At 39.0% G+C, this 26,492-nt stretch overlaps 1 protein-coding gene across 10 annotated transcripts in view; it reads left to right on the top strand.

Moving 5' to 3' along the window:
* Positions 1-429: 429 nt before the first annotated feature.
* Positions 430-26,492, top strand: part of LOC148362435 (inosine-5'-monophosphate dehydrogenase 1b-like) — a 28,541-nt gene continuing 2,478 nt past the window's right edge. For 2 of the 10 annotated variants that reach the window (XM_088339852.1, XM_088339846.1), the window contains exons 1-15: positions 430-556; positions 4,994-5,028; positions 6,341-7,270; positions 10,969-11,067; positions 13,220-13,268; positions 13,728-13,829; positions 13,913-13,987; positions 17,774-17,980; positions 18,065-18,152; positions 18,213-18,412; positions 20,115-20,205; positions 20,270-20,365; positions 21,261-21,404; positions 23,712-23,853; positions 23,933-24,076. In XM_088339852.1, coding sequence (XP_088195978.1) covers positions 7,035-7,270; positions 10,969-11,067; positions 13,220-13,268; positions 13,728-13,829; positions 13,913-13,987; positions 17,774-17,980; positions 18,065-18,152; positions 18,213-18,412; positions 20,115-20,205; positions 20,270-20,365; positions 21,261-21,404; positions 23,712-23,853; positions 23,933-24,076 — 1,673 coding nt within the window. In that variant the 5' untranslated portion in view covers positions 430-556; positions 4,994-5,028; positions 6,341-7,034. Of the gene's footprint in view, positions 557-4,993; positions 5,029-6,327; positions 7,271-10,968; positions 11,068-13,219; positions 13,269-13,727; positions 13,830-13,912; positions 13,988-17,773; positions 17,981-18,064; positions 18,153-18,212; positions 18,413-20,114; positions 20,206-20,269; positions 20,366-21,260; positions 21,405-23,711; positions 23,854-23,932; positions 24,077-26,492 lie in introns of all 10 variants that reach the window. The other 8 variants (XM_088339851.1, XM_088339849.1, XM_088339854.1 and 5 more) reach the window with 8 other exon arrangements.

Below are 26,492 nucleotides of genomic sequence, written 5' to 3'. Positions count from 1 at the left end.
TCCCAGCAAATCAAAGGCAGGTTTTGGAAACTCACAAGAGACAGCTTTCCAGATTTGAAGTAAAGAAGTTTTATTGACTATTACAAAATAGGTATGGGAAAGTGGGGGTCCAAGGTCCAAAAATCAAATCTTCTTCCCTGATCGGAGGTAGGCTTCCTGTGGTAATTGGCAAATCAGGGCTGCATTCCAGCATTTCCCAAAAGGTCAGGGTTCCATCCGGTCCTAACGTTTCTACATTCTAAACAAACTGGAATTCCTCTGCAAACTTTTAGAGCCTATCCCACATTTTTTGAGGGACTAATGCTTTTTCTTCCCCCAGCTTAGTGATGTCCATTACTCTTATGCTAGCTGTCCTTAAATACAGCTCCCTGGGTAATTTACTTATTGTCCTCAGGTGTGACATCCGCCAGCAATTGTTTTCAGCCAATCAGAACGTGAGACAGACGACAGCCCGCTTCTTTTGTATCACACACAATGCATGGCATGCTAGCTGCTTCACGATTAAATCAACATGCATAAGTTTGATGGGAATCGAAACAAAGTTCTTTGTACTACAGTAAGTGTTATTTTTGTTACCCTGCTGTTGGGTCAGTTACTTGTCTGTGAGAAAGGTTTGTGAGTTACTGCGGCCGATTTATCTGTATTTTCTTTGAGTAAAAACAAATACAAGTGATGGTGGTATTCTTAAATTAAAGTAAAACTTGTAAATTATCATATCCTCTATACACTATAATCTCTCACAAATCTGAATATATTTCTATGTGTAGTTAGTATGTGACTTCCTCATAGATCGCCAACCTTTTGCTTCTACTCTTCCTAGGTTATTAGCGTCTTTGGACACTGGGATGCCATGAATATAACTCTGTATGAAATAATCAAGACCCTTTTCTCACGTTTTTTGTGATAAGTTTACATAATATGGAACAAACGGCTATGCGATCATGAATATTGACTAAAAGAGTCCCTTGCTGTTGTTTCAGCCACCCTAATTGCTCTGTGTGTGATACATGGATACTGTAACTATGGTGGGCGTGGTTTAGCGCTCTCTGTCGGAGCTATTAATAGATTGCTGGGCGTGTTCCGGATTGGTAATGGTGGTTTACAACTTCACCCAATAGGAAAGGGTGTGTCAGCTCACCCAGTTAAGCCTGCCTTGTATTATGGGACCTTGGGATGCCAACAAAGGCAATTGATTATTAATTTTGTTGGTATTTATTTTGGGTGCCTTGACATGAAAACCTGGCTAAAGACACTCCCAGAGGCCTAAAGTATAATTTTGTACTCTGTCACAAAAATTGTTTCAGCCGTTTTGGAATATTATGAGCCACAAACAAACACGAAAATCAGGAGTGATGAATACATTTTATATTAGATCACAGTTCACGGTACATAGAGGCCTTAACCACCAGGGTCCTAGGGGCACCACTTTCTGTGGAGTGTCTTGGGGCGGCACCCATCCCTCTCAGGCCGTTTGTTTTGGTTAGGCGTTTGTTCCCCCATAAGAGACAGATAGAACTTGCTTCCATGGTTGCCACTAACAGAAAAGCCTCCTGATCTGAATCTTATATAGCACTTTCACAGCTTGGTCGCTGTAGTTTTTCGATGTAAAGCGTCATCTCGGTCTTTAAAGATGAGCTGCATTGATGGGCAGCGGCATGCAATTTTCTTACTTTGGGAGACAGTCTTGTATAAGGGTGATTCTCTGTAGCAACATTTCATTACTGCATCTTTCTATTAACTTGATTTTTCTCTAAAATCTGTAAAATGTGAACAAAGAGTACTTTAATTATTTAATGATAATGATTATAATAATTATACTCATTAATGTCATGCAGTATACATTTATGTGTTCATGAACAGAATGTTTCAAACGTTTGCTAGGAAATGGCAGGGTGGAAACCATTCAGAGACACTGTTTAAGAAATCAAGCTTTAAGTATCCATCCTCAAGATTGACCACTATGTATTTCTTAGTGTTAAACATATTAGTGTTTAAATAAAATAATTAAAAAATGAAACCTAGGATTTTTTTTTCATCGTGACATCAAAATGTTGCTGCAAACAATCACCTGCCCATTTACTTCATTTTGTCCTAAAACAAAACACACAAAAAAATAGATGTACCGGTATTATAAAAACATATGAGGTCAGTCACAACAACTCGATAATTACACTAGTTAGCAATTTTCCATAATTCTGGATGATATGAGTGGTACAGGGGTCTCATTTTAAGTGTCTATTCGTGCAGATATTTTCGATCAAATTGGTTGTGAAACAGTAAGGATTAAAGCAAACTAATATAATGTCCTCTTTTTAAACACTAAATTAAATAAAGTGCTATAGGGCAAACTCAGAAGTCTTGACAGCAAATCACATTGCCTGTTATTTTTCTGGATAAACACAATCGATACAATCTGAACACAATTTAAAAATAATGCAGAAAAATAACTATGACATTTACGACATTTGAATGCTGGAATCGTTTAGTACACTGTAGTGTGCAGTTAAAATGATTGATCAAAAAAAAAAAAAATATATATATATATATATATATATATATTTTATGGGGGAGGCTTGTGTTTGCTAAGAATGTGACAGAGTTGTCTAATGTGTGTGACTTCTTTCATCAACAAAAAGCACAACTCATTTATGACTTTGTTAAATGTCACCAAGCTTATGCTTCATCAGATAAATAGCAATCATTTAACACTTATTTTAAATTTAGTACATGGCAGTTGATTCTGCCGGTTCACTGTCCATTTTTCATTTCCTTTGGTCTGATGATTTTTACTAAAAGGGTTAAATGTTTACATGTCACCAGTGGTGATGGATGAGATACTCCATCCAATTTCTGCACCACTTATCCCCACTAGGGATGTGGGGGTCCTGGATCCCATTCCATCTATCTTTGGGCAATTGGTCGGGAACACACTGAACTGGTTGCCAGCTCGTCACAGGGCGCACTGAGAAAATCATTCACACGCTCACTCAAACATGGGGACAAGTTGGAACCTGCCAATTAACCAGCTTTGCATGTCTTTGGAAGTGGGAAGAAGCCCACACAGGCACAAGAAGAACATGCAAACTCTGCACAGGAGGATAGTAGTTGGAATTGAACCCTTGATTTTCACACTGAAAGGCTGACCGCTAACCACTCAGCTGCCACGCTGTCTTGGATGGTATACTACCAATTACAGTTACTATTAGAATATTATTCATTGTCATTGATAACATAGTGAACATTGACATGAGATTAGATGCGTAAAACAAATGGTGAGGAAAAAAAAATAAAAAATTGCTGGTGCACCCGAGTGCGACACCACCTTGTTTGTACAAGGTTTAATATGGTTGGAGAGTCTTTTCGGTAAACGTGAGTATAGCAGCAGAAGGAGAATTTAAAACTGAATAGTAGAGCTAGTACTTTTTTTAACCTTATATTTTTACGAGTTCAGCCTAACGGGCTGTTTTTGGCCCGTGTACCGTGGTTTGCACATGCCCGGTGTTGTTTCATGCTAATTTCTGTATATTAGGGAACAATAATAATAAAAATTAAAACAAAAACAGGAAAGCCTTTTTATTAAAATATATTCACCATATTGCATGTTGTTGTAAAGAATGTGACTGCGACCATCCAGCTACTATAGAAAACAATACATATCTTAAATTGGGTTCCTCTGAGATTCGATCTGCAACCTCAGTGAAACTGTTTAAATCTAGGCTTAAAACACACTTCTATTTTATAGCTTATGAAGAGGGTTGGGTAGGGTTACTTTAACTTGATTACTTTCAATTACTTTTAGATTACTCCAATGCCGAATGTTCTAATAAAAGACAAAATAAACTAAATATGACTAAAATTACAAAATTTTGTGCAGGCTTGGGGAGTAACGGAATACATGGAATGGCAAAAATGATGTTGGCAAGCTGTTTGGATGTATTTCCATTTTGTTTCTGTCGCATTTTATGTTAGTTTTGCCGGAGATCAAAGAGATCAAAGCCAGGAGATAAAGCTTACCACGTGTTGTGAGTTATAATTTTATTTGTATTTAGTTTCTTTTGTCTTATATTAGCATATTTGATATTGGAGTAATTGAAAGTAATCAAGTTAAAGTAACCCTACCCAACCCTGCTTATGAATGACCTATATTTCACATTGATAATATCTGTGTATCATTTGTTATTACAACAATTATAACAGCCTGGTCATCCTTTTTGGTAAGCGCGCAGTCCCATGGTGCAGGGGTACAGGGTTCAAGTCCAGATACTGCAACCTCCCCGTGTGGAGTTTGCATGTTCTCCCCGTGCCTGCCTGGGTTTTCTCCGGGCACTCCGGTTTCCTCCCACATTCCAGGAAACACGTATGTCAGGTTATTTGGCCGGTTCAAATTGTCTCTAGCGAGTTTTCTGTCTTTGTGTGTCCTGCAACTGGCTGGCAACCCATTCAGGGTGTACCCTGCCCACTGCCCGGTTATAGCTAGGATAGGCTCAATCATCCCCGCAACCATACTCGGGATAAGCGGTGCAGATAATGGATGGATGGTTGTTTGTTAATGCAACATCCATTGCAGTCTGGTTGTCCTGGAAGGGGATTACCTTGTGTGAGGTCGCTCACCTGCCATCATGGGAATATAAAATAAAAAATATACTAAATGGTTGTATGTATTCAAAGTTAACGTTCGTTCTCATTTAACATTACACCTTTTGGATTATCTTTTTTAAAATTTGCTGAATTCTTATATTATTTTATGATAATTATTAATGCAATTAGTCTTTAATGTATTACTTTGCTGACCTGCTACAGATGCAGAGTGACATACGGAAATCTTTTGACAGTGAGACCAAAGATTCCAAATAGAATTGGGTCAAGTACTGTATTAGCAAGCTAACAGCAAGGCCAGCCGAACTGTAATTATTTTCCCGTTGCATGGTCCATTTTTTCATAATGTAGGAATACCTATCTAATGTTTTTTTGTGTGTGTTTTTGTTTTTTCCAGAAATAGCATCACAAAGACTTCTCTTAATAAATAAGGTAAAAAAATAAAACATTTTTTTTCGATGCCACAGTTTATGTATTACTTTTTCCCCTGCCAATCAGATGATGAACAAAATGTAGGTTCATTTATTTGTGTTATTTATGTGAATTTGTTTTTCAGACATTAAAAACTGCTTATTTATTCGTTTCTGTGATGTAGAGAGGGATGAATGATAGGCAATTCATTTATTCTGTTCATACTATCAGACAGCTGCAAATACGTTTGCTGAAGATGCTGGCGTGGTTTGATAGTTTGATAATAATTATTGTGCACTCTTCTTTGTTAAGTTAGAATTATTCACTGTTTACATCGTCGCGACTATTGGCTAATCATGTTGCTGCTCTTTGTTTTCCACCCCTTAAGGCTGATTTTTTTTGTAATCTATAAGATTTGATTAAAAAAAAGGGCTTGGAAGATGACATAGGAATTTATTATTTGAGGGTTTGGTTTGGTCCTCTCCACTTCTCCTTGCGAGTTTAAAATCCATTGATGTCTCTACTATTATAATGAGTGTCTAATCTAGTCATCCATCCATCCATTATCTGCACCGCTTATCCTCAGAAGGGTCGCTGGGATGCTGGAGCCCATCCCAGCTATCTTCGGGCAGCGGGCAGGGGACACCCTGAACTGGTTGCCAGCCAGTTACAAGGCACACAGGGACAGACAATTCGCTCGCTCATTCACACCTAGGGACAATTTGGACCGGCCACTTAATCTGTCATGCATGTTTTTGGAATGTGGGAGGAAACCGGAGTGCCCGGAGGAAACCCACGCAAGCACGAGGAGAACATGCAAACTCCACACAGGAGGTTCGATCTCAGAACCGTGCCACACACGTGCTAACCACTGCGTCGCCGTGCTGTCCCTAATCTAGTCAAGTAATGTTCATTTGTATAGACGTATGAGTTCTGGATCTACCAAACATGAACAAAAATAAAAGAATGTTTTTTTTTTTTAAGTGCAAAGTCTTCCTAACAATGCTTGAATTGGTGTTAAACAATAATTAGAGAGCGAGAGGGAGAGAGAGAGAGATACGAGTAAGAGGCTTTTCTAGTTCAATCCCTGGGTAACTGTCAGAAGCAGTCAGTCAGTCACCTGCAGATGCTGGCTTTGAGGGCATCTGAATAACCACAAAATACTATCCTTTTGTTTTTAGTGCATTGTTCAAGTTAATGCAGTAATCTTACAAAAACCAAGAAATTTCTTTGTCTTGAGTGAGAATAGTCAAATGATCCACTGTAGGTATCTTGTCTCAACCAAATCAACTCACCCAACGTCAATGATATGACCTACAGATCTCATTCACAGATCCGTCTCCTTGACTTTGGCATAAACAGGCACATTCACACCGTGATAATCCCTGAGAGCGTTCAAGTGTCTTCCTGACCAGACTCTCTCTCCCTTCATTTGCCGACACACCCACCTCGCTCCATCCCATCCTGTATTAACACTCCCAATCCTCTTTGAGGCAGAGTGACGTCCGCCACTGTCAGAAACAGACTTAAGCCTTACCCGTTTCAGGAGAACAGTAACGAGAAGCTTGTTTGTAGAAATAACTTGAGGACTAATCATTCGGCGACAATTTCCGTGGTTGGATGCAGAGAGTCTCGACGGAGTCAAGAGTTGACTCTTAGCCCGGCTGTTGCTTATAATACCGCAGGGACCCAAACATGGGAGGAGTAAAGCGGTCTACCTTTGTCACAAACAACTCCAAAGTCTTCCCCAGAGGCTTGAAGGATGAACACTGAGAAATCGGAGTAACTCTGAACTGCTGCTTATGTTTTCCAAGCTCTTGTAATCATACTGTAAATGAAAAATCCTCCCTTTCTCATTGGGCCCTTCTTGTGATGGTGGCGAATCAGATGACTGGACATCTCAGCCCACGCATGACAGGTGTGTCTGAAAGGTGTTTGGGAGATCAACTGATCATGCACTGACTGTGACTGTGTTGTTAAAGTTTGTAGAGAGAGACTTTGTTTGACAATCAGCGATTTTCCTCGAGATGGAGAGTCATAATTATGAACGCTTTGGGGAGGGGGAAAGGGATGATTACCAAATTGACTACCGGAGGATTGTAGGGGACACGGAACCGGCACGCCCCCGTCTGCCTGTCAGAGAAGGGGAGCAGCCTCAAGTTCATGGCGCCTACCCCCACTCCGCGACACACAGCCACGGCCACGAAACTGCTGCCCAACGGTACAGCGCCACGCGTATCCAAGCTGGCTATGAACCAGAGAGGTTAGTCCAATTACGTGGCTGATGCTCAAAAGTGCCTCAAATTGAATATCGAAACCCCAAAAAGTATTTCTGGGACATTACAACTGAAATTGTATTGATTGTCATCGATTGTAGTCTGCTTTCACAATGACATCAAATATGAAACTTCAGGATAAAATATAAGAAAATAATGTAAGGTTGGATAGGCAATATTCATAAGTTAGTGCTTGTGGACAATAAGTGAATTATGAAAAATTGCGCGATCACATTTAGCAGCATCAGCATTGCAGCAGCAACATTGTGAAAGTATGAGATTAAAGAATGAAATGGGAATATAATTTTTCAATACATAGGCAAAATATTTGTTTCACATTTTTGTATGCTTGTTTAGGGTAGTGATGACCTTGGGGAAGAATCCATTTCTGAGTCCTTGTTTTAAGGGACAGCGTGTGTTATTCAGTGCCTCCTAATGGTTAAAACAAATAATTAATTAAAGAGACATTATGTAATATTCAGCACCTTCTACTGGTATAAAAAAAAAAAACTTAATTGATTAAAATGACAATATTGATTTGAATAATAAGCATGAATATATAAACTATCATAAACATGTGCAGTTTTTGAAATAAGGCCCCCCTAGCAACAGGCACAAAGATACCTAGTATTATTTACAAGCACAACAGTCAGTTGTCAGCATGAGAACCAATTATTCTTTTTAGTGTAACAGATTATCTTAAAATATGCTGAAAAAGTATATGGAGACAGCAATGTTGATGGTGAAGATAGTGATGGTGGTGATGATGATGAACTTGAAATGACTAGCATCCACAGAACCTAGATGTATATTCACGAGGTGTTTGTTATATGTAAATACACAGGAGATCTAGGTTTAGGACACAATTATTAAGGTAGTCAAAGGGTAGGAATGATTAACACATTTTTCTTCCTATTTCTTTTCGGCCATGTTACGTTAACTTTGTTTTTACGAAATGCTTCAATCCATCAAACCATAGGTCCAGAATTGTTTTTATTTATTTTACATAACATGACGTTTAACTAAAGGGAGCTGACGTGAATTTCCGCCGTCTTGCTGCCATGGGGACCCCCAAATACCCCCAAGACCTGTGAAAGGATTGGCAAAAAGAAAAATGCCGTGTTTCACTTTGAGTCAGAAGTTTGTATTCTTCTTTGGGCTGATTGCCTCACAGTGGGACATCTAGTGCAGTTAGATGATACACACAGTCCCTTAATGTCCTTTAGACCTATAACATCAGTGGTGAGGTGGTGTCCAAAGTGAGAGGAGTCCTTAACAATACAAAAACAAATGATGATTTTTATCAATTTAGGAACAAATACAAATAAATATATAATAATTAACCCAACCCAACAAACATAATTTCAACAAGGTTTGTTTTAAGAAAGCATACTGTGGAAAAGTCCAGACAATAATAACTGATTCAAAATCCCTCTTAACATTAATATCTATAGCCCTTGCAGTGGTTTTCCAATAGAAAGGGCTTCTTTCAAGGAGGAGTTGGGGTAATGTCATTCTTGATACACCAATTACTTGAACCCATCTTTTAAACACCAATAATTGGTTTGTGAAAACCATATGTAACACACTGAACTTTCCCTTTGGTTTGAATGGCCAGTAACTGCACAAGTCCGTTTAATACGCACCTAAATCCTCTTACCCTGCTGGGCTTGTGGTGGGCCTCAAGTGTGTAAAAGGAGTTTCCATTGACAGATTCCTTTTGTTAGTTCCTGTGATGACTTGAAGGAGAAACTGGCACAAGCATGTGTGCAAGACAAAGAGATATAAAAAAAAAAAACCTCAACGGAAATAAAGCACTTCACATGATCACTTAGGGGTGAAGAACACTTAATTTTTTTTAAAAGGTAGACTCTCTGTGAAAATAACCATGACATTTGTATTATAATGGCTGGCTAATATATGTACGTGTAAAAAAAAAAAGCTATCTACATTTTTTTCCCCACTTTGTAATTTTGAAAACCACAAACTGAAATATCAATATCACTAAATGCAATACCTCTATCCTTTTTTGTTGTATGGTACTAAGACTAGTCATTTTATATATAAGACATATAATTCATTTTATGACAGAGGCTTCCGGCCAGTAAAAATGTGATCACTGGCCCCAGGGCCTGACTTTGTACATGCCGATCAATGTCCCGACACATGTTCAGTTAAACTTTTCCAGGATTGCAAAAGCTGAAGAGAGCAGTTCAGTAATGGAGTTTTACTAAAAAGAATCAAATTAGAAAGAAAAAGAATATTCTGGCCCTGTGATCAGGAAACGTCCTCCCTCGACATGCATTGAAAAAGTATGACCTGTTTTTTGGGTTTTTTTTTGTAGGAAAGGGGCGTGGACTAACAAAAATATAACCTAAGTAAACCATGAAACGTAACTCCCAGTTGAAGTGAGGGAGTATAAGAGACCTTAAATGAGACTTGACCATTGAAGGATTTTATATATTTGACTATAAGGGATTTTGTACGATCAAGTACAAATTACATTTAAACGCAAAAGATATTCACTGGCTGAGCTGTGGGGCAAGGTCAATACAACCTTGCGAAGAATGATGTTTACAGAAAACAGCAGGAACTGCGACGAAGGGTTGATATGATAATCGGCGCTTCCTGGTGCAAGAGGGGCCTTCGTCACGCAGGGGTCCAGACATCGAGGAGATGAAGTGGAGCCCACGTGGGGAGTCTCTGGCCCGTCCATGGGAGAAGCCGGGGTGGCGGCTTGCGGAAAAAGGCGTGGGCTGTGAGAACTTGAAGATCGAACGAGAGAAGGGGCTCGACGGAGACTCGAGCGAAAATAATTCGGCTAATTCGATGGAATTCACTTAGTTCATTTGTTTAAGAAAATATATCTGCCCTTGTGTGGAAATGCCAGTCTCTTGTCTGTCTTTTCACAAAAAGGAACGAGCATGCATTGTTAGGTGAATGAAGGTTATGTTTGGTTAATGGAGTCAGTTAACTAATTCGAACGATTTGGTAAACGATACATTTTTAATAATTTATTACTAACGCCCTGCTAGATTTTGAAGGTTCGCCTAACATGCCAAAGGTCCCCGCGTCGAGACCGGGTGGAAACATATGTTGGCCTGGTGAGGGATGGGGGCCACCAGGCTGTACTTGCTCAAGACACACTACAAGAAATGGTGCCCCTTTGACCCGTTGGTCAAGGGATCCAATCCAACCAACCAACCATGTTGAGATTAGGGCGGACTCATCAAAACAATCAGAACACCAATTGAAAACATTGCTGGAAAAGTACTGAATGAATGATGCATTGAAACTTCAAGTAAACACAAAAAGTGAATACTTCGTTCAAATATGTGGATACGCATTAAGTGTAATTATAGCCACCAAATGAATAATGTGATAATCAAAGCAATTATGTGATGATTAAATCATACAAGTAATTAAGCTGGAAGACTTATGCATTTATGAGTACAGATTCAGGACACGTTTTACTAATCTCACAACATACACTGTATGTATCAAAATGTATCAGAAAATGCTAAGAATGTTTCTGTAACATTTGTTCTTCTACAGAAACCATATAATTTGTCATTATCAAACATATATTGAATAGCCTCAGTCATAAGGTCACTAGGAAGCTGCTTGCTGCCGACCCCCATTTTCTGAAAAACAAAACAAAACAATTTTTTTTTTTGCATTGCAGCATGGCGGACTACTTGATCAGCGGGGGCACGGGCTATGTTCCAGAGGATGGACTGACAGCACAACAGCTTTTTGCAATTGGCGACGGGCTGACGTACAAGTAAGGGCTACCGACCGTACAACTGTGTGCAAAACATACACTTTCCCAGCTGACGCAGAAAGTGAACCAAAGTGCACAGAGTTATGCTCTGTCTTCCATTAACAGTGTAAGCTTGTCAGTGATAACGTATCTGCATGTGTTTTCTATGGCGGATTAATTTGAGTAGTATTACTTTCAAGGACGACTGAGTGCTGAGTGAACTGTAATAGCATGCGTGTGTGTGTTAGTGTGTGTGCACAAGATAAAACCTTTTTGAGCGTTGTACTATTTGTAGGGTTTTCCGGTGTCAAGCGGATGAAATCGGAACGGAATATTTCCATTTGGATTGGAAAATTAATGATTTAAATACGGGCACATTGATGGATATGATCTATGCTAATACCAGACTTATTATGAGGTATCCGGTCTCACAATTTGGCCAAAATTATTACTGCCTACTGGTGTTCGGTTTAGAAGTAAATAAATGTTCTATTTTTATTAATTTCATGAAATTGTTAAAATAAAACTGAATTGATAAAGATTTCGTTGACATATTAAGCAATTTGGCAGCGAAGGAAATACATTTTCTCTATTTATAGTGTCAGTAACTATGACTTCCAGAGTCGTTCATGGGTCCAAAAAAATATTGTGTTGTATAATTATATACAGTAAACCCCTGGGATACAACATGAATAAATTCTGAGGATATCAATGTAAAATGTTGTTGTATGGTAGGGGTTGAAACCTGTGGTAATTAGCTAACACTTTCGAACAGACCCTTGTTCCCCTGTTAGAAACCATATATCTTAAACACTAGTAACAGAATGGCATATGGTAAGGACTACTTATAAGTAATAGAAGTGAATACGATTAAATAACCTTTGTAAAAAAATATCCTTAGTTTGATGTAACTGGTACTGGTATAGTGTAGTTGTGGGTGGATGCAGAGAGAATTAAAACTGATTTTAAAACTTCCACTCCGGAGGATTGTCATGCCCTTTGAAGACTTGGTTGCTTTAATCAACTCCTTAGTCTTAATAATTGTCAATTGGTTGTCCTTATATTCCATGGCGAGGGTATTGATGCATGTACCTTCTTCATACATCTTTTATTATTGCAATCATTTCCATTGTTATCGTCTTCTTGTTTTTCCCTTTACCATCACTGCAAGGCTTGGGCCCTATAGCTAAACACATTATATTTTGTTACACGAGATTCTGGACTAAACAAAGGGAGAATTGTGGGAAGGAGTTTAGACAATAACCTATAAGTATCTTCATGATGCCACGACGAAAACCAATCGTAGAACAGCATCTTATGCAACGTTGACCAATAGCGAACAGGCATCATAGTGACGTAAGTGGCACATTACTCACACAAGCATATGCATACAAACAAGCATACCCCCTTATAACTGGGCGGGGTTGCGAAAAAAAAAAACATCAATTCCACATCATACCGTGAAAACATCATATTTTCTGTGGTTCTCAACTGGTGGATTGGCACCCAAAAGTGGGTCACAACACGTTTTCTGTGGATCGCGATCCTTAGCTTAGAATAACATAAGAGTGTCAATTACACTCCTTAACAATAGATTGCGTAATTGCCCTGCCTGATCTTTCCATTGAGTCAATCGTCGCACTTGAGAGGGACCACTTCTTTTTTTTTTTTGTGATTTTGTTGGTTTTATTTCCTTTTTCTGCCCATAATAATAAGCCCCTAGAAAGTTAGTAGGAGGAATGAGAAATGGGAAAATGGTGTACGAGTGTCTGCCATTGAAGCACTGCTGGAAGGAACAGTACATGGTTTAAAACTTTATGTGTTTAGCTTTTTAGCTGTATATTAAGTAGCAACATAATTAAATCGTTATCAATGTTAAGAACATGCTTTATTAATCTTTTTATTATTTTATTTTTTCATTATGGGACTATTTTAAAGCGTGATGTAGGCTTTTAAGGGAGTATACTTCAAGTTGTTTTGGTTTCTTTATTTTGTTTTGAGAGAAAAAAGATATACATTTTACTAATTCTGCTTTACACTGCACAATCCTTTCATTTGAGAGGTCTAATGCATTCAGTTCATTATACATTTAATTCATATTACACCAAAAATGTAATATAATCATTTGCTATGCTGATGATGTGTATGTGTGATTTTTGGCCTTCTTTTCCAGTGACTTCTTGATCCTGCCTGGTTTCATAGATTTTACTTCCGATGAAGTTGTAAGTATTCAAAAAGATATCAAAATTGACCAGTCACACTGCACATCACATCACCTCACAACATCTGCATCGTCTGTTTTGTGTCCTCATTTGCCACGGCTTGTTTTCACCTTTTCAAGTACCCATGGGATCTAGAATTAATTTAATGTGCATGTCACATGAGTTGTTTGAAGGCAGGTGCACTCTGCAAGCCACCTGTGTCACACAGACATCAAGAAAGTGAATTTAGCTTCTAAACGGCCCGGGGTTGGCTTTCAGGTATTGTGTGGAATAAAGCAAACTTAAAATTTGGCTAACAAACAAGTTACACATGCAATGCTGGAATATGGTCTGTGCATGGTCAGGCGGTGTTTGCATATTGTATCTGACAGCCTCAATGTAAGCATTTTTGAAAAGAAAGTAACTATTTTTGTTCGATGGTCTAACCTTGTGTCGCATCAATTGCGTGCACTTTTGTAGGACTTGACCTCCGCGTTAACTCGAAAGATCACATTGAAGACACCTCTTATTTCATCTCCCATGGATACCGTCACTGAGTCATCCATGGCCATTGCTATGGCAGTGAGTGTGGCCTTGTGTTCAAGTGTTGTGTTTTTCTTTTGTCTGATTGCCTCACACTAGTTTCTGATGTCTCTTTGTTCCAGTTAATGGGTGGGATTGGAATTATTCATCATAACTGTACTGCTGAGTTCCAGGCTAATGAAGTGCGTAAAGTCAAGGTATGTTTAAAAACCATTATTATAAGCATTTATATACATTATAACTTATATCAGGCAGCACGGATGAGTAGTTAGTGCGTACGAAGCACGTTCTGAGGTCATGGGATCAAATCCAGCTACCAGCTTTTCCGTGCGAAGTTTGCATGTTCTCCCCATGCTTGTGTATGTTTTGTCCGGGCATTCTGGTTTCCTCCCACATTCCAAAAACATGCATGTCAGGTTAACTGGCCTGTCCAAATTGTCCCTAGGTGCAAATGAGTGAGTTGTCTGTCTCTGTGTGCCCTGCAACTGGCTGGCAACCAGTTCAGCGTGCCCACTGCCCAAAGATAGCTGGGATGGATGCTGGCGACCCTACTAAGGATAAGCAGTGCAGATAATGGATGGATGGAAACCTTATACCAGTGAAGTGGCTTGACTTTTGTGTCTAATGACGCACAGTCAGAGAGAGAACTAAATCAACCTGTATTTCATTCATCATTAGACAAACAAAACACTAAATAAAGTGTAGAATCAAAAATTAAAATCTATGAATTTACTTACCTTCGGTTATAAATCGTGTAAACCGTTCGTCTTTAAAAAAAAAAGCATTAATAGATTGGCTGAGCACAGAAATAGGTTAGATCCTAATCGGATTAACAATATTAATAATATAAAAAAATCACTATTTTATAAACAAAAACACAAAATTGTAAAATTAAATGAAAAATAACTTTTAACACAAAAAATATGAACAACTAATATGTCTAAATAATTCTCCCCTGACTGCACGCCACTGCCTTAAACATAATGTTTTACTTATCTATCTTTACTGTATTTTTGCACGTTTATTTTTTTATTTTGTTTTTTTTTTTTTATCACTCAATTGGCAACATAGTTTTTAAAATTGTATGTACTAGTTTATAGTGCAACCCACCACAACATATACATAACTCTTAACTGATTTGATTTTTTTTACATTTTTTACTTAATGAAATGGAAAAACATTAAGTATTTACGGAAAATGATACCTAAGCTAAAGTATAACAAATATCCGCAATTATGTTTGAGCCAGCAAGCATCAACACATTTCTCAACGAATAGTCCTAATTGGTGAAAAGACTGTGCGGTATTCCCTTAACTTCTGCACTTAATCCATTAAAAAATACATGTATTGAGTACATTTGTGGGAAGTAGATGCCATAAATGCATGCCCAGTTGACCTTATCCAGGGTATTTTGATGCTGCAAAGCAATTTGGCCCTGTATTACAGAGACAAATTATCAACACCAACTCAGGCCGACCTGCTAGGAAAGCCCATGTGCATTGATTTTCTCTGGCACATTTTTTTTCTCGTCCCCTGCGGGGAAAATGCCAAATATATATATTGTGTAAATCAATGCTTCTGGCAAGTCACACACTACAACAACTTATAAACAGACAGGACACAGCAACAGAGTTAACAAGCACATCACTTTGTTGATTTTGGTAAGTGACATGAAATAAATCATCCTTAATCTAACATTACGTTAAATCTATCTACCCTAGTCATATCCCTCGAGAGGGGTGACCGACAGCAAGACAAAAATAAGGAAAATAATAAAACGGAAAAAGTAGCAAAAAACACACACAAAATTTTTGGGACCATGACCAACCCAAATGTCCAAATACCCAGACAAATTAAGCACCTCGGCACCCAAGTTGGTCATGCTTTCGTCCCTCCAGCTGTAACGGGACACAAGAAAGCGGCCATGTCACTCGGGTCAGGGTGACACAACACTTCTGTTCTACAGCAGGACCTACAGCTTTCACTGGTTTACCCCTGCCGCATCATACAAGTGCCCTGCCCATCCCTTAGAACATGTCTAAACGTCTATCCTCTCCACTCATTCCTATCACCAACAAGAGCTCAAGCTTCCACTATATTTAGACCTCTTTCCTGCAGTGCACTCACAACACCATCCATCCATGTCAACCGCGGCCTTCCTCGGTCTCCTTCCATTTACTTCTGCTCTGTAGATCCTCTTCAATATTTGCGTCTCATCCATGTTCTCCAAACCAACCAAATTTGCCAATGATATTGCAGGTGTATTTAGAGTGAAACAAAGGGATGCTGCTTCCCAACTGCAAATTAGCGCCCAGGAAACAGACTTCAGGTGTCCAATTGGTTCTAGCTTATTGGCTCTTGTACAGTGGTACCTTAATCCCACGATGTATGTTCTTATCTGTGAAACCGATTACTATAAAAATGTTGTAGCACACCGAGAACATAAAACAAGTACTGCAAAATCGCGAGAGAATACTGTTTTGCCTATCGCTTATCAGTTTTTACTGCTCATGACGAATATTAAGCCAAAAAACAAGAGTGGAGGAATATTAGTAGTAAATCAAAATGTAGTACATTAAAAAAGTACTGATGATTGCTTCTGAATGTTGTGAAGTCAATGTAAGAAGTAATGTTTATTTTGGGGACAAATACTTTCTTAAATTGCGTTCATTGAAGACCGTTGGGGTTGTGCTTGATCTATGATTGATCTCATGAAAGCGCAGCGGTGCCTGTGGAAAATGGCCTGTTTTTGACAGGTGCGCTCTTTGACCGAGCGGTTTTTTCCATTTTCGACGGGCGTATTGAGATGTGAATGCTCTTCAACATGCACAAGGTGACTGTGAAGGACACCCCGCATCGATATTTAAGAGGAATCAAGCACTCACGAACATAATGGAGGTGTCAGACGGTAAAATTCCTCTATCATTATGGTGTGTGGCATAACACGCAGCACACCATTGGATTTCAAACAATAAAAAAACATCGCTTATACCTATTCTTTCAATTTTTACCAAAGTTAATCTGAAGCAACGGGTTGTAAAGTTTTGGTCACCCTACAGCACCTGGACCCTTTTAGTTGTTTTTGACTTGATTTCAAACTGCAGTGTACTATTAAATATTTACTGCATGTACTGAACCATTTCGAACTGTAAAAGTACATGTATGTCCCCGACCATATTCAATCTGAATAAAACATTTTAACACGGCATCGATTTTGCTGGATTAATACAGAGCAGACACAAAAGAAAAATTAATTCAATCAGTAACTGTACCTTGTAATGTGTATCCTTGGATGACTGGAAAATATTTAGCAGTTTCAACTTCTATTAGCTGAAGTTTTTGGTCTTTGGATTCATTTTACATCGCTTTTTTTTTTATTCTGACTTGAGCGCTGTTGTGCGTTAAGAAAAAAATCCACCAAATTGTCGCATCTTTGTACAGGCCTTGCAGTAGAGGTGTATAGTCCATTAAATACAATATATAATGCGTATATATGTATGTTTATGTGATATACCGGTATAAACTATATGACTGACCATTTCAGTGAATGCAGAAAAGGTTTCCTACTAGTGTGTCAAACAAACAGCAATTAAAGATTCGAACCACATCAAAGTCTACATTCTTTTGTAACATTAGAAAAAAAAAAAAGGATTGGTCTCACAGGGTATGATCTCCTTGAGTCCATGTTACTCCATGTAAAGAGATATGAGTGGAGTGGAGAGGAATTGAGAAATGAGTAGATTAAGACTCCAATATTAAATCAAATTTGTCTAAACAAATTTTAGGTTTTAAACCTTCATAATCATTTTGCAAGATGTAAAAAAACAGATTACTTACTTTTCACTCCTGTACCTTCCAATTTAGTCTCAGATGTATGGTTACTTTTGTAATTGGTCTTTTACAAGATTTTGGGGACGGACAATAATTCTGAGTTTATTATGACACCGATTCAACAAACTGATGCTTTACATTTGTTTTGTCAGAAATTCGAACAAGGCTTCATTACAGATCCTGTGGTAATGAGCCCCAGTCACACTGTCGGCGATGTAATCGAGGCCAAGGCCCGCCATGGGTTCTCTGGGATCCCTGTCACAGAGACTGGCACGATGGGAAGCAAGTTGGTTGGCATCGTGACATCCAGAGACATTGACTTTCTGTCTGAAAAAGACCACGACAAACCCCTAGAAGAGGTGTGTTTTCATTTGTTTGTATTCAGATTGTCAAAAAACTAAATACGGATCATTTAGAAGTAATCTGTTGTCCATATTTTGAAGGCTATGACAAAAAGGGAAGATCTAGTTGTTGCACCGGCCGGTGTCACATTAAAAGAGGCCAATGACATTCTGCAACGTAGTAAAAAAGGTACATTTTGACTTAAGGATAAAAAATATCAAACCCTTGAACATTGGCTACTTTTTTCAGGTAAGCTACCGATTGTCAACGACAGCGATGAGCTGGTGGCCATAATTGCCAGGACGGACCTAAAAAAGAACAGAGACTACCCTCTCGCTTCGAAAGACTCCCGTAAGCAGCTGCTCTGTGGGGCTGCCATCGGCACCCGGGATGATGACAAATACAGGCTGGACCTCCTCATGCAAGCTGGGGTGGACGTGGTGGTCCTGGTGGGTATTGACGGTACTCCCACCTTTTCCCAAATGGCTTTTGTACATTGGATTTTGGGAGAAAACTATTACAGCAAACGAGGACATTATAATGTTCTGATATGGGAAACATAAATGAAATTGTCACAAGGTGGGGGGGGGTAGGAATCTTTAGTAATTAGCTAAGTATTCTAAACTCGGATTCACTGGGTACAAACATTCAATTAGTGCACAGGTGTCAAACAGGCGGCCCGCAGGCCAGATCAGGCCCGCTAAGGGATTGAATCTGGCCCGCGAGACAACACTCAGAGAAGCGCAAGCGAAAAACAAGCTGCAGGTTGAAATATGTCAACTTGATGTTGCCAAAGGCAGGTGCCTCACAAAGACACTGTACTTGTATTTATTTCTCTTTCTCTCTCTCTCTCCCACTCTCTCTTTCTTTCCCACCCCTTTTCTCCCACTCTGTCTCTGTCTCTTTCACTCTCTGTGTCTCCTTTTTTCTCTTCCTTTGTTGCTCTTCGTCTCTTTCTCACTCTGTGTCTTTTAACCTCTTTTGTTCTAACTTGCCCTTTACTTTTCTCTCTATCCTCTTTCTCTCTTTATACCCTTCGTGCTTTCTTTCCTCTCCTCTGAATTTCTATTTCTCTTTGGATTTCTTTCTTCCTCTCCCTTTCTGTTCCCCCTCTCTCACGACTTTTTATCTTTTGTTTCTCACGCTCTCTCTCTTTTTCTTTCTTTGTCCCGCTCTCTCTCCTTTTCTATCCCTCGTTCTTTTATTTCTTTATCTCTTTTTTCTTTCTCTTTAATCTACTAGTCCGGCCCCCGACAGAATGTTTGTTCTATCGTGTGGCCCTCAAGTTAAAATAAGTTTGACACCCCTGAAATAGTGAGACATTAAACCTTAGTAACAAAATAGAATAGATGAGGTATTACTTAAATGTAGTAAACATATATTTGATTCATTAACATTATAAATAAATCCCAAATGTAAAGATGTATGAAATAATATTTACTTCTCTTGTGACGTGGCTTGAGCTTGCGCAGTGAAGTTAGTGGGTGGATTAAAACTCATATAAAATCCTCCACTTGCGAGGATAGTTGCGCCCGTGGAAGATATTACTGTTTTAATCCCCTCCTTATCATCCCAATCGTTGGTTGATTAGAGCCATATTCCTAAGCAAGTGTAACGATGCATGAGCTTTTTTCATATTTTGTAAATGATCATAAGCTTCATTCCCATTGTTCTCATCTTTACCATCTTTGAAAGTCTTGTTACCAATAGCCAATCAAATTAAAGTTTTTTTCACGCAACATTCTGAACTGAAGAGGAAATTGAGTATTGTGGGTAGGAGTTCAGCAAATGGCATATCGGCATATTCATGATGTCGCCCATTAGAGACTTATGAAGCACATTACTTGCACTGTTATACACATGAACAGTGCAATGTTAGCATTTTGTAAGTTTTTGGGCACGAGAATTTGTTGTTGTTGTCGTATTGCAGGGTAAATGCCATAACCAGGGGGGATAAATGGATTCTAAATCCTAACGTGAAAATATTGTGAGCTCAGGGGGATGTCTTTTCATATTTCAACATGTTTCCAACCAGTTTTGCTGGTTTGTCTCTGGTTAAGGTCAAATTGTCGTTGTTACTTTTTCACCACACAGAGAAACCCATTCTCAAAAAGCTGGATCAAACTCTCATAACATTGTTCTTCTTTTTAGGACTCATCCCAGGGTAACTCAGTTTACCAGATCAACATGATCAACTACATTAAACAGAAATATTCAGAACTGCAGGTGGTTGGAGGAAATGGTAAGCTTGTTTATTTAGAGATTTCCCATTTCAAAGCGGCGTCACTCGTCTTTTCTCTCCCTAGTGGTAACAGCTGCTCAGGCTAAAAACCTCATTGACGCTGGCGTGGATGCCCTCAGGGTGGGCATGGGCTGCGGCTCCATCTGTATAACGCAAGAAGGTAAATGGTGCCGTCTTATAGGTATTCATAATCAATCACGGACTGGTGACCTGTGTTCTTTATATTATGACTAAAATGGCATTGACCACTAACTGAAGTGAACTGAGATGAACATGGTACCTAGCAGGTGTGTCTATAAAACTGCCTGCAAAACACCGTTTTTTGTTTTTTTTTTAGATCATAAAGTTTAGTAGCGTACCACAATGTATCACAACCATTTTTATTTTTTTTTTAGCAAATTACAATTTTGGTACTCGAATTGTTTGAGCTGGACTCATTTTCATAATGCTCCATTACGGTGCCATATTGTAGATCTCTGTAAGGGTGCATAATGGAAATTAATTCAGCCAAAACAACTCTTGTACAATGTTTAACCAATCACCTGCACCTTCGAGATTAAAAAAGGCGCGACAATGTGGTACCCTGAGTAAAAACGGTCTAATGGCACCCAAATTGCCGTAATCCGGGCTTGAATCCTGTTGCACCTAATGTAGAACACATGTGATCTGCGGTGCGTGTCCGTTAAATAAAACCATTGCCAAAATACTAAAAAATACCACTGCAAAACTTCACAAATTCAGGTTAATACTAATAAAAAGGATATTGCGTGTGTAAAAATAAGAAAAAATAAGGGCAACATTTATTCAACTTTTTGCATAACTGTGGTTGTCGACCACTGATATATGTAAAATGTTTATATGAATGTAGATGAATATATATTATAACAAACGCTCACCAACAACTTTGTGCAAAATCCTTAATATTTTTTCAGATTCTTCCTTGATCCCGTGATTGTTTGTTTTATTTAATTTGTAGCCTGAAGAAATTTGCAAAAAAAAAATGTTTTGTTGTCGTGGGGCACATTTGTGACCATTCTTTGTTTTGGACCTCTCAGTGATGGCGTGCGGCCGGCCCCAAGGCACATCTGTGTACAAAGTAGCAGAGTACGCCCGCCGTTTCGGAGTTCCCGTAATTGCTGACGGGGGCATTCAGACCGTTGGACATGTGGTTAAAGCGTTGGCTCTTGGAGCATCAACAGGTAAGCCCATACCCATAGTTTCTTGCTGTATTTTTTATACAGTAATCGCCTGCTTTATAGTGGTTTACTTATCATGGTTTTGCAAATTCAGATTTTCAGTGTGCATTTCGATTTGCTAAACATTTGCCCCGCCAATTTTCTGCCTGTGTCTTCCTGCGCATAAACGATAATGCGGGCTGAATTGTTCATTTACATAAAGCATCTTAAGAAACCTACGTTACGTATCAATTCAACTTCCTCCAAAAACTATCATGTCAACAAAATGCTCTGGACTGACAAAAGTACCAAGCGGCAGAGGAAGATGCTTTCTATCGCCAACAACCTGAACTACTCGACTAGCTAAACTTTCTCTGGAGCCACATGCGGCTCATTGGCCCTCCCTAGTGGCACCCTGATGCTTTTTTTAACCATGTTAGATAATGGAAAAATATGTAGTTTCTGTAAAATGGTACACAGGACACAGTCTTGTTATATGTTGTGTTTTGGGTTTTTTTGTTTTTTTTTTGTGTCAGTATGTTAAATAAAACATGCAGAATAGACTGTTGGACCTGGGCTCACTCACTGACTGCCGCGATGATTTCTCCAGCTTTGCTCTTCCTAGCCCAGTTTCCAGGAGCCGGGAGTCAATCAACCACCCAAACTCTGACAAAGAAAACGGGCTAGGACAGGTGGGGTACGCACTAGAATGAGAAAACGTCCCTTCAGACCCATCTACTGGCTATTATTGTGACCAATATAAATATAAATGCAGATCACTTTAATGCCAAGTGCCAGCCCGAATAGACCTTCAGGGATGCCCGTGTAATCACCCAGACTGGGAACTGTCTAGATGGGACCATCACAGACTCAGAGATCAGCCTTGATCATTTTACCATCTTGCGGGCTGATCAGACGAGCAAGTCGGGCAACACCAAGGATGGTGGTATCTGCGTGTTCATTATGGAATGTTGGTGTAATGACATCAAGACCTACTGAACAACCTACACGTCCGATCTACAACTGCTGACCCTGTCCCTGCGGCCATTCCATCTTCTGAGGGAATTCCCGTGTTTGGTGATCAGCTGATTCCACAATCCCCCAAGGGCCAACACCTGGACGGCTGCAGAGCTTCCTAGCGGATGCAAGCTTTCTGGTTTCTAAATATCGCGATGCTCAACTTTTCATTTTGAGTAATTTTAACAACTGTAGGCTGGACAGTGTGATGCCATCACTGTCCCAGTATGTAGATATCCCCACAAGGAAGCACATCTTGGACTTATGCTATGGGAACATTTTTGCCGCATTCATTGTTCAGGCACGTCCTCCACTCGGCTACTCCGAACACAATGTGATTGTTTTGTTTCCGCAAACTGGAACTGAAACGTGCTAAGTCAATTATCCAGTGCACCACCATTTGGTTGGAGGATGCAATGGCACAGCTACAGGGCTCCCTAGCGTGCACTGATTGGGATATATTTCATGGTGACCTGGAGCAGAGATTTCCAGTAATCGCGTACTACATAAAACTCTACAAATAATCCAATATACCTTGTGAGAACATTTTAAGCGATACCCCAACTCAAATCTCTGTATCACATCTCTCATTAAAATCAATATGAATAACAAAGAATTGAAGCCTTCCAGTGCGGGGACTGGAACACGGTCAATACTCTAAACATAAAAAAAAAGACTTAACAAAGGCCATACTCAGATACAAGGACAAGATTAAACAAGAATTTGGTAGTATGGATATCAGACAGGCTTACCAGAAAATCTGTACTCTTACTGGCCCAGCACTGGACATAACTAACAATTGATTTAGCAACTTTTACATTACATCATCGTTGACCCCTCTGCAATGAGCTGCTCAGTGCCTCGTCCCCAGTCCCTCCATTCACATATCAGGATGTAAACTTGCAGCTGAGCATGTGTAAGGTAGGCAAGGCACTGGGTACTTATGGCATCCCAGCCAGTTTGCTGAAACCGTGTGGCATGGAGCTTTCACTAATCCTGCACTTCCTCTTCTGGGACTCAATCAGGACAGCCTTCATTCCCGCAGCGTAGAAAACCTCTATAATCATCCAGGCTCCCAAATAAATTGATTATAATTTGACAGTACGGAGGTTATTTGGGGAAAAAAATTAATATTTGTTAATAAATACTTGATCCTATAAATTGGGTTTGTTCTTTGGTTTCAAAGTTTTATATAGTTTTCAATGGATAAATGAATAAGGGTTTCTTCTTTGCAAACTTTCATTATTGCGTGACTTTTGTGGAATGCAACCCCCGTGAAAAACAAGCGATTATTATATTGTTTTACTGCTTCAGTGATGATGGGCTCCCTGCTTGCGGCGACCACCGAAGCTCCAGGAGAATACTTTTTTTCCGATGGCGTGCGTTTGAAAAAGTACAGAGGAATGGGCTCGCTGGATGCCATGGAAAAAAACAACAGTCAGAAACGTTACTTTAGGTGAGCTTATGTGTCCTTTTCTCTATTTAAACACTGCTGCATAATTAAATCATTTGTGACGTCTGTTTGTTGTTCTCAGTGAGGGAGATAAGGTGAAGGTAGCCCAAGGTGTATCAGGGTCAGTCCAAGACAAAGGCTCTATCCAGAAGTTTGTGCCCTACCTTATTGCGGGCATTCAACATGGCTGCCAGGACATTGGTGCAAAAAGTTTGTCAATTTTACGGTAAGAAAGTAACACTCGGAGGGGTTGACTCAGGGGTCTGCAACCTTTTTGAGATGCGGGGTGAATTGACTTAAAAACTTTGTCAGAGCAACTGAGCCATGAAAAAATGATTGATTGATTTCTTGTGTGATATAGAGTCTCAAGCCGATACCTTGGCAATGCATGAGGAAATAATATTTCCCAATTTTCTAATATGCATTTTTAAATAAATATACACAAAGACATTTGTATTAACTTGGTTTTCTTCATTGTATATTTGATAAATTGATAAATACCTCTATAATTAGGGTCATCCATCCATCCATTATCTGCACCGTTTATCCTCAGTAGGGTCGCAGGGTAATTAAGGTAAATACGTTATTAAAAAAATTGCAAATAGATAAAAATGTTTGTTTAACAAATAATATAAAAAATGGCATTTACATTGTTTAAATGTACATAATACATTGAATAGTTTTTAGTTTTTTTTCTTTTTTCTTTTTTCTTTTTGCTGAGCACCCCAGTTTAAAAAGCAGGGCGTTCCTGGCTCACATGCCCTACTTTGCCTACCCCCGGGTTAACTCCTAAAATGGGTCACATAATGAAATACAAATTGTCTCTTAGAAGTGCGAGTAGTAGAATAAATAACAGATAAAATCTAATAAAATGAGGGTTGCAATTCCCTAAAAGTGATGAGTTTATAACTCTGAATCAGGCAAACCTGGAATCCAGACACCAACAAAATTCACACTGATTTTACGTATTCGCTGTTGGGTAACGGCATTATCTTTTAAGTACGGGGTAATCTAATTTTTCCGCCGTTAAATGGCCGTTACCGTTATTGACGGTGAAAAGTGATGCGTTACTTTGCCTGTAGAACGGCAACAGCGGCGTGCCTCTGCAAACGAAAAAACATTATAACCAGCGCGGTTTCCGCTCTTGCTCCGGTTGTTTACATCACTTTTTCGAATATGTCACCATTTCAAATAGCAACTAGTATGTAGTTAGTCACAGTGATTACCAATACACTATGAAGAAAAGGCAAATAGGGGCTTTGTCACAAAAAATCGGAGCCTGATATTTCAAAGCGCCAGTGCTTGTCGTCATTAAGTCAATGCTGAATTCTGCGGGGCAGTACGGCAGCTGGGTGGTTAGTGTGGAGGTTTAGGGTTCAAGTTCAGCTACCGCAGCCTCCCCCGTGCCTGTGTGGGCTTCCTCCGGGCATTCCGGTTTCCTCACACATTCCAAAAACATGCATGTCAGGTTAATTGGCCGGTCCAAATTGTCCCTTGTTGTGAATGAGCGGGTGAGTAGTCGGTTTCAATGTGCCCTGCGCCTGGCTGGCAACTAGTTCAGGGTGTCACTCCCCAAAGATGGCTGGTATGGGCTCCAGCACCCCCGTGGCCCTACTGAGGATAAGCGATGCAGAAAATGGATGGATGAATTCCTTGGGAACAGACTCGTGTCGTTCGAGAACGAAAAGTCTTTATGAGCCGGCTCTTGGAAGTGAATGAATAGGTCCTCCCCAATCAACAGAGACTCTTTTTTTTTTTTTTTTTTTTTTTTTTTTTTTTTCCCTCTCTTATGATTGGTCAATATTTTGGGGGGATTCTGTGCTGTTAAAACTTGTTGAGCATCTAAAAAGTTAAAATTATCATTATTTTTTTTAAATTTTGGTATATTTATAAATATTTTAATTTGGTTTCCTGTTTTTTTCAGTGTTTTATATAATAATGTAAAGTTTATTCTTTTATCTCAATTTTTTTTCGTTTTTTTTTTGTGTGTGTTTCCATTTACTTTATCGAACTCACTTTATATTGTTGTTGCTGATTGTTATTTTATTATATTGTTTAGGTACTATTTATATTTGTTGCACTTTAAGTGTAGGATGAATCTGTTGCTGGTGAGGTGCAATGAATATTACAAGTCAAGTCCCGTTTATTTGTATAGCCCTTAATCACAAAGAGTCTCAAAGGGCTGCACAGATCAAAGACTATTGCAAGGTTCTATAACACAACTACCTGTTCTTCTCTATTCAAGTAACTATAACCAATTACTTTTTTAAAGTAACGCGTCGTAAACTGAAAACAATCATTTTTACAGCCAACTAACAAATTGGATTTTCAAATATGTGCTGATTGTTTTCAAAAAATGAGACAATTTTTGCGTACAAATTGATAGCAGGTCTGCTTACCTTTCGGTTTCGATGTAGTTCTGAATCTCAGGGTGAGACACGTTTTAATACAAGGATATAACAAAAGTAAGGAAGGATCATTTGTTTATATTATCTATTAACACTATTTAAATAAACCTCCTAAAAGAGTTCCCATTTTCAAAGCCCCACTTCTACAATATTATTATTATTATTATTATTAAAACACACCAATTTCCAATTGCAGCAGGGGACTTACCATAACGTGGTGTGTGTGTGGTTATT

The sequence above is a fragment of the Urocampus carinirostris genome, chromosome 7 (genome assembly GCF_059441175.1).
Source record: "Urocampus carinirostris isolate Australia breed hairy pipefish chromosome 7, RoL_Ucar_1.0, whole genome shotgun sequence".
Classification (NCBI taxonomy): domain Eukaryota; kingdom Metazoa; phylum Chordata; class Actinopteri; order Syngnathiformes; family Syngnathidae; genus Urocampus; species Urocampus carinirostris.
Note: the sequence above shows the minus strand (reverse complement) of the source record. Positions and strands in the feature narration are given on the sequence as shown.